Source organism: Gymnoscopelus braueri (assembly GCF_963280865.1).
Source record: "Gymnoscopelus braueri genome assembly, chromosome: 8".
In the NCBI taxonomy this organism is placed as follows: Eukaryota; Metazoa; Chordata; class Actinopteri; order Myctophiformes; family Myctophidae; genus Gymnoscopelus; species Gymnoscopelus braueri.
Window position 1 is genome coordinate 32666721 of NC_137609.1, and position 9469 is coordinate 32676189.

Consider the following 9469-nt stretch of genomic DNA (forward strand, 5'->3'; position numbering starts at 1 on the left):
GGGATAAACTAAATTAAATTATTTCATTCATGTATTCGTATACATACCCTTTATGAGGGAACATAAACAAATACATACAGTACTTAATACAAAGAAATTAAAACATTTAAAATAACACAAAAACAATAATGGGGGGGGGGGGTAGGTTTTGTTGTGTCATTTTGGTAATAGGTCTACAGGTTACTTTACTTTCTATGGCAAGGGAAGGCTAGAGTGTGACAAACCATGAATGATGGGATGTCTGCTTAGTGCAGACACATGTGAGACATGTTTTCAAGAACTTAACCACAATGCAGCTTTTGACAGAGGCAATATAAAATAATCTACCTACTCGTTTAATATGTGGGGTAAATATCTCCACTTTACAGTTTCGTACAAATGTTTCAACTGCCCAAATGGGATCTAGCCAGAGTGTGATTGCAGGTCATGGAGAATTACATCAATGGTATTCACCTGTACTGTAGGCAGTAGAGGTATGAGATGCTATGCTGCCAAGCTTTATTTTGGGTAAAAAGCAGAAGCAACTTTTACCACTTGAATCCTAGCGTCCTTATTCTGGGAATGTCATAACAGGCGAGCATTTGGCAAAAAGAGGGGACCTAGTATAGACCCCTGTGGGACCCAGTCAATGAAGTATATAGCGTTTCAGTGGTTAAGCATAGCCTACTGTATATAGCCTCTGCTTGTAGCAACAGTGCCGGACCTGCAACCAGGACCTCCTCCAATTCAGCTAGGGGTCTGCTGCCCCGATTTGATTCAGTCTCCCACTTCCTCCCACATAGGCTGTGTACATAGGCTGGCACAGTGCCACCATTGAGAGCTGTCCATCTGGGGTTTGGCCAGCATGGTTTAGGACCACTTTCTTGAGTTGGTGGTAACCCATAGTGGCAACTCCACAGTCACTGTACACTTTGTTGAGGTTTAATGGAATCAGTGGCCCTCAATTGTGCATTTGTAAGTCAATTGATACACAAGGCTTTGAACACTATATACTGCCCAGTGTCATCTCTTATACTGTAAATCTCTAGACTGGTCAGGTCATCTTGTGAGAGTTTTGGGCATGTTTGCTTAAGGTAAGCATTTATAGGTACTGTGGTGTATTGAGGTTCATACCAAATAGTAAATAATTTAGTTCCCAGTTCCCATTCCTTTGGTGTATTTGTCGCTTTACATTTGCACATAATATGTGAAATCTGTCCTCTGCATGTACCCATCCTAACTATTCGGAGCAGTGGTCGCTATTAATGCAGTGCCTGGGGAGCAGTTGGGGGTTACCGTTAAGTGTCTTGCTCAGTGACACTTCAAAACATGGACCGGGCAGGCTGGGGAGCAAAGCCGGGGACCTTTTGATTCCCAGAGTGCCTCTCCACCCATTTAGCTATGGCCCATTTGGGACTATAAAATCTTGGAATGACTACAAACACACCCTGACAAAGGTCATTCCTCTTTAAACACCCTGTGGGTTGAAACTTCAGCCTTTGAACTGAAATCCCCTTCCTTCTACTACCTATACACATTCCTACTACACTATAATTGGGCATGCTCCAAGAAAAATCAGTGAATGAATGAGAGACAATTAACTGGTTAGAGAGGCAGGTTCAGCCATTGGCCGAGGTGTTCCCATAAACTAGGAAGCCTTACTCATTATACCTTGATTTCCTTAGAAAGGCCTCATACGGTGAAAGTTCACTTACTGATGAATATAACAACGTGCTACTTTTCCTGTCAGAGCAATCTGAACAGAGGCACTGATAAACACAAGGAAATGATTTTCACTAATTTTTTTAGCTGTTATTATATTCATATATAAATGTCAAGAAGAATTTTATTTTGGGAAAGAAGATACATTCAAGTGAACTATATCCCCTTTGAGGCTATTTATTATTAGTTTCTAATTATTTTTTAAATCGTCTTTAAATCCTTTCTACTAGCCATGGAGGAAGCCCTGAACAGCACAATTCATCCGGCTTGTTTACAAGAACCCCCATTGGCCATTGATGTGATAAGGGGTAAGTTAATCTTTGTGTCTGAGATAATGTTTCACTATCAAGGAAGCTGACCTAATAACTCACTATCTCTTTTGGATGTCCATCTCTACAGTAATAATAAGATGCTAATGTAGTTGCAAGGAAATGCCCTCTCAGTAAGAATAAATAATATCAATATAGTGTAAACTTGCTTTTGAGACAGACAAAAATAATTGTATTATTATTGTACTCTACAATGTATGAATGTATAACTATATAATGTATAGTCTTACACAGTGGTGGAAAGTATGTAAGAACATTTACTAAAGTACTGTACTTAAGTACAATTTTGAGGTACTTCCAATTTTCAATACTTTTACCTCTACTCCACTACATCTTAAAGGCTAATATTGTACTTTTTACTCCTCTACAATTATTTTAAAACTTTAGTTAATAGTTACTTCGTAGATTTGAATTATTACAAAACATACATTAACCATTTCAGCCCTATAAACATTTTGGCCATTTGAAAAGAACCAATCGCGACACATTGTGAGCTTGTAGATCTGCTATTTTCAAAAGATTTTTATACATTTGAAAACTTGTGAAATGGGGCATTCTGCATAATGAGTACTTTCTACTTGTGGTACTTTAAGTACATTTTGATACCAATACCTTTGTACTCTTACTCAAGTCAATTTTGAATTCCAGACTTTAACTTGTAACAGAGTATTTCTACATTGTGGTATTGATACTTTTACTTAAGTAAAACATGTGGGTACTGTTTCCACCACTGGTCTTACAGATGTGTACAACTAAGTATTGTGCTTAAAACACCACCCATCACGCTCAGTCAACGTTGCCTGGCAAATAATGTCAAGTACAAATAGATGGAAATTGGCCTTCTAATTAACAAACTTAACTATGACTTAACTGTGCAGTTATTTGTTCTATAGTCTGAAACCTGTCCATCCTTATTATAAAGTTTATTATCCTTTCTTCCTATTCTCCTTGTTTGAACCAGATCTGGATATGTTTGGGATGTGTCTCTATGCCATCCTTACCTTCATGTCCACCCTGAGCCTTCTGCTGTACCTGGACTTATGTGTTTACGTGTACAGGACAGTGCCCCATCCCAAGAAGACCACCATTATTTGGGTCTCCGGCGCCGCACCGGTAGGCATTGAAGTGGCCATTAATGATAATAATTACCTTAGAATAATGCTTCATTATGATGATGATGATGACAATAATACTGATAAATGGATGAAGACTTACATTTCCTGAGTGTAATTCTATTGAACTGTTTCAGGTCATTGCCACCATGTCTTGCTTTGGGATGTGGATCCCTAGGGCAGTAATGTTCACAGACTTGACCTCTAACTGGTAGGTTTTCTCATATTCGTCTATGGTGGTGTATTTAAGGCAGTGGTTCCCAAACTGGGGGTCCTCAAATTATTTTGGGGGGTCCCCAGGCGATCATTCAGTGCCAAAAATATTTCTGGCTATATCACCCCTGTGCCAAGGCCAAAAATACATTGTAAAAAAAATGTGCTTAGGAGCCGAGATACAGCCTTTTTCAGTAAGAAGTTAAACAAGAAGTGAATGGAGCAGCAAATCTTCAAATCATCATATCTTGGGTTCTGAACCTTTAAAAAAAAATTAAAAAAATAACAATAATATATATATATTTTTTTTCATGACGTCGGAGACATCATTGGCACTCTTGGCTTATGAAAAACGTGACGTCGGCGACGTCATTGGCACTGAATGAGTTGTTAATGTGCAGCATTGTTTTCTCACTCAACAGTAAACAAACGAACATACAATAAGTGTATACAGGGTATCTGCACATTTCTAAAGTTACAGTTTAATGACTTGTAAGACCTTTTTAACCAAATTGGCCAAATTGTCAAATATTATGTACAAAAGAGGCAAACATTGTGAAAGTAGCCGATCTACAAGCTCACAACGCCTCACAGTGCGAGGCGTTGTGATCTTGTAGTTCGGCCGTTTATTTGTGGAGCCGAGTCAAACTCAATGTAATGCCTACAATTCCAATTTCTTGTCAGGTGGGGGGGTCCCCAGTTCAAATATGATTCATTTGGGGGGTCGCGGCCTGAAAAGTTTTGGAACCCTTGCTTTAAGGCACCGAAGCATTTCTTAAAATAATGATGATGCAAACAATACCAATAGAGGCATGGCAAACAAAACAAAAACAAAACCATTGTTAATATCCAGTATACATATGATTAAGTCTTAATGTAGCACCATGCCACCCCTGTACCCACATGTGTCCCTGCTGGCGTAGAATGAAACTCCCAGAGTGTTGTCTCCTCTGCCTGCCATATGCTGTCTCCCTCTGGACTCAGTGAACAAAACGGCAAAAGCGGGCTGTCTTCTTCTTTACGTTATTTTTCTATTTTGACCATGAGCTATCCAGGAACTTTAATTGAAAGATGCCAAAATATCTTGGCCAGAATGTACTTACAGAAAGGGGGTGCATCATTGTATTGGCAGCATACATTAAAAGCTCTTCCCGTGCCTCCCTTGACAGCCACGTGTCTTATTTAAAATAGATGTTTCTCTGGATATGATTATTTCTTTCTCCAGAGAGGACCAACAATCAGCCAATTGTTCATTTAATCATAGTCTTTATCTGGCAGTTATATAAGTAGGTTTGGTGGATGTCACAGAACAAAGGTCATGTTCCAGGGCACAAGTCCAGCAGTTTTTCCTGATCACATACCACACAGTGACAGCCGGCTGGTGGCTGTATAAATTACATTACACTTATACCACCTTATTGTCCAGTTTCGCTGAAACAAGACAAAACATTCCTATGCATACAAGAACACGCATTTCATAAGTCAGTGGGGTTCAGCACCTTGCTCAAGTGCACTTTGTCAGTGTTGACAGTGTTATTCCTTCTACCAGCAATCAGCTCAATAGCTCATAATTTACTGTGACCATCCTGCCTATCCATGATCTGTGATACGTACGCAGGTTACAGTTGTCCTATGCACACACACACACACACACACACACACACACACACACACACACACACACACACACACACACACACACACACACACACACACACACACACACACACACACACACAGGTGCATGTCCTCTTATCTGTAGTAAAAAAAAAAGATACGATTCCACTGAAAGCAACGTCAAAGTGAAAGCATTTTGTGGGCATGTTGGATGAGGTTGTGTACTGCTTAACCTTTCAATTAATCATTACACCTGTCAGAATGAGCAGTGGGTCATAACACGTGTTGCAGAATGTACAGAGAGCTTTTGCCATAAAATGCAAAGATTTGTTTTTACAAGTTTGCTCCACATTATGGAGCCCAATAAATATGTTTTATGTGTTTCCTTTTATGTGGTAATATACACATATAACATATGCAAGTTCAAGTGTTAATTTAACTATCTGTAAAACGTGAGTTACACTTGGTTGCGCTGGTGTCGCACACCGAAAATAGCAGATCTACAAGCTCACCATGAGCTTGTAGTTTGTCTATTTTTGGTGCGTGACACCAGCACACAACTGTTTCAATCACCCTATAAGGGCTTTTACTGATGCACAAGCACACTGTGTCATTGCATTATAATCAGGTCTATAAAAAGTTTAGGTCCTTGGCCTGGTCTGATGTTATAGTGGTGTCCTGTAGAAGTTCAAAACTAAACTGAAATCTTCAAAACACACAGTCTATTGTCAGGTGCCAAGACAGTATTGTTGCATGTACAGGACTGTTATAGTCAGCACATTCTAATTACCTCTGGTACTCTGTCTGTAGTTACTTTGCAGTGGTGGTGTACAAGATGTTGATTCTGATCATTGACGAGATGGGAGGCACTGATGCCTTTCTGAAGCGAAACTCTGGTCAGACCTTTAAGATTAGCACCGGGCCCTGTTGCTGCTGCTGCCTCTGTTTACCCCGCGTGCCCATCACACGGTATTTAACCCTTCATATCTCTCTCTTCATCCCCTAAAGCATAAAGCCTGATTCATACTGGTTGAGTGTTGTGTCGTGCATCAAAAATAACAGATCTACAATAGCACCTTGAAGATTGGCTATTTTCAGTGCGCGACACCGGCATGCAACCAGGTATAAATCACCTTTTACATGTCAAAACGATGTGCTTCCATTATATAACAAAGATTACCTCATTTTCATTGTTCAGAAATTCCAATGACTTTCTACACAAATGGGTTGAGATTAATAACTTTGATTATAATCCATAATGTACTTTAGAAGGTTTTGCTTGATCAACTGGGGGACATCTCATTCAGTATGTGGGTGTAATGTGCAGTAGACAATGTTCTGAACCTAATTTACTTTCATCTGGATTACAATCTTTATTTACATTTGATTGAGTACATTCTAAGAAATTATAATCATTATAAGAAAAATGGCGAGGATATGAATGTTTCTCTCATGTAATGTAATAATAGTTTTTAGTTCACTCTCGTTCCTTTCCATGACCATGAACTGCAGGTTTTAGATCTAATTGATATTGACTTAACTGGTGTTTTTGTCTGATTATAAAGTCAGTTCTTTTTGTTGTTTCTCATTATGCAGGCGAATGATATTCCTGCTTAAGTTGGGGGCTCTTCAGTATGCTATCTTAAAGACAGTACTCTCTGTCCTCTCCATAATACTGTGGACCAATGGGAACTTCGATCTTTCTGATGTAAGTTATTGAAAGGCTTCTGTGGCCACGTGTGGGTTGTGAACGTCATGTGAACTTTACATAATGTCCATCGCTCACTATGCCTAAATGGAAGATGTCCTTGTGTCCTTGTCCAGCTAGAGATCACTGGCACAGCAATCTGGATCAATCCATTCATTGGTGTCCTCACTATCACCTCCCTTTGGCCTGTTGGCATCATGTTCATGAATAACCGCAATGCAGTCCGCAGCGTCAAGATGATACCCAAGTATGCCATGTATCAAGTGAGTTTCCATTTCCTGGTTTAAATAATAATGACATCTAGCTCAATGTCGAGGAGACCCTTATACTGTCAGTGGTTCCTAAACGTTGTACCGAGGCACACTGGTGTGCCATGAGACAAGTCCAGATGTGCCTATAGGGATTTTGTGACAACCACACATTATTATTGCAATACATACTGTACAACTATACAACGTCCCCCCCCCAAAATGTATTTATTAACTAAAATTGCGAAAATTGCTATTTCCCTGATGAATACATATGTGCATTGAGATTTTGACTTGCTCATTGGCGTGCCTTGGACACAACAACTTTGAAAACCACTAGTGTGACTCATCTTGCATTGACTATATGCCTCCACAGCTGGTGCTTGTGTTGAGCCAGCTGCAAACATCCATCATAAACATCCTGGCCTTGGATGGAACCATTGCATGTGCACCTCCCTTCTCCTCCCAGGCTCGTGCCTCCAGTAAGTATCTCTCATCTGCAAGGCAGTGGATGCGGCACAATGTCTTCAGCCCCTATATGTTCATTGTTTTCATGTAATGCTACTTGCTACCCCAGCATCCATATTCTGCGGGGAACATTAGCCAAAAATAGATGATCTATAAGCTACAACTTGTGTGGATCGGCTACAGAAAAAGAGCAGTCCAAGTACAGAGCCAACTCAGGTCCAGTTTACTAAGTCTAGAGGGTTTAAGTGGTTAACCACTTTAACCATGGCATCCCTATGAAGTATTTACCAAATGCTAAATGTTGTAAATATTTAATATATTTTTAGAGAGCTCGTAGATTGTCTATTTTCGCTATTTGTCGTTCTACAAAGTGGTTAACCGGGACATGTTCACATCATATATACTTTATTACTTAAGACCATTTTTCGAATCGTTTATTTTATAACATTTTGGACAAAATAGGCAATTTTACATAGAGGTGCCCAGATGTCCCTAGTTCCCACCTATACTGTATCCATTCTTTCCATACTGTAAGATATGAACGTCCAACGTTTATTTTCTGACCTCATTCCAAAAGTTATTATTTTCTTCAACTTTATTAATTAGTGCTTCAATCACAATTGACCGTATCCTCATGTCATGTTCATGTCATGTTATGGGCTATGTGTGCCTGCCATACTGTAATATAACTAATGACAGTGTCAGAATTCTCCAAAATCCTCAGTGTTCATTTATCCATTTTGAAATGGACCCTTACGTGTCCATTTGGTTACATTTGTACACTCCCTTAGTTAAATTAACACAGGATTTTTTGTCTATTGATTGGTTTGTGCTACAGTGTCAATAACTATGTAATTATCTCTCTCTAATCATGCATTGTATTTGTGCTACAGTGTTGAGTCAGCAGATGATGATAATGGAGATGTTCATCATCACTCTGGTCACTCGGCTGTTGTATCGTCGTACATATGATCCTCTTCCTTCTGACACTGAGGAGTATGACAACACCCACAACATCAAATACTACCTCCAGACTGCAGGCCAGGAACATGATGTCTGAGGATGTTATATAGTAACTTTACAACTAAATATCTCACCATGGTGGTGGGTGGTAGCCCCCTGGACACTCTGGGATGAGGGGGTGGGTACAGGGCCTTTTAATGGCTCATTTATTTGTGGAACATTCTATAAAAACATGTGCTGTTCTGGGGATGTATATATGCAGTAGCATATTTGGAAGGACTGTTCTTCTGCTTCTTCTTCTTCTGCTTCTTCTTCTTCTTCTTCTTCTTGTTCTTCTTCTTATTATTATCATCATCATTATTATTATTATTATTTTGCATTAAATATTTTATTGAAGGAAACCGTTATGTCTACTGTATCTCAGCTCTTTGGAACAACATTATTTATTAGAACTCTACTCGTCAATCTGAACTTCACGACCAGTCAGGTACAGTATATGTGCAGGTCTGCAGTAATAATAAAACACCAAACACCAGTCTGGCTACAACACACACACACCACATTGGCTCTGGATCAAGCATATGTTAAGTCACTTATGGCATTTGTCATTACAGAACCTAATCTTACTTCCATTACATAGTTTGACTTAATATGTGGCATGTTTGTTTGTGGTGTTACACTGCTGTCACCACTGATATCAGGGAATGGCAGTTGTCTGGCTGTTGATGTGGATCATAATATTAATGTGACTTTGCCACCAGGTTTTTACAGAATTCACACACCTGTTGATAATGATATCATTCAATATGATGATGATGTAATATTTTGCTATACATAATCAATTATTTTTATATTATAATTAAATTATTTGCATACCAAGCTATCGCCGTGTTTAACTCTCTTTTTCACCATCCTGTTCCACCAGAGGGGGTGCTCACACCACACCAACTGGAGAACACACAAACCTTACACTTAGATAATAGAGAGTATGATCCATTTGTATACACATACTATATTGGTAATGTAAAGATATTTAAGGCAAATATGTTGTGAAATCAGTTAAGTCAGACAAAAATTATGAGTTTCTGTTGTGCAACTTGAAAACAAAAA

General features: G+C 39.1%; 1 protein-coding gene across 1 annotated transcript; it reads left to right on the forward strand.

Moving 5' to 3' along the window:
- Positions 1-1933: 1933 nt before the first annotated feature.
- LOC308090777 (organic solute transporter subunit alpha-like) lies at positions 1934-8456 on the forward strand (the record flags this gene model as incomplete). The annotated part of the gene is made up of 8 exons (XM_080436042.1): positions 1934-2009; positions 2992-3143; positions 3280-3353; positions 5783-5941; positions 6569-6680; positions 6797-6943; positions 7305-7410; positions 8290-8456. The coding sequence occupies 8 exons, from the start codon at positions 1934-1936 to the stop codon at positions 8454-8456; spliced, it is 993 nt and encodes a 330-aa protein (XP_080292168.1).
- Positions 8457-9469: the final 1013 nt, after the last annotated feature.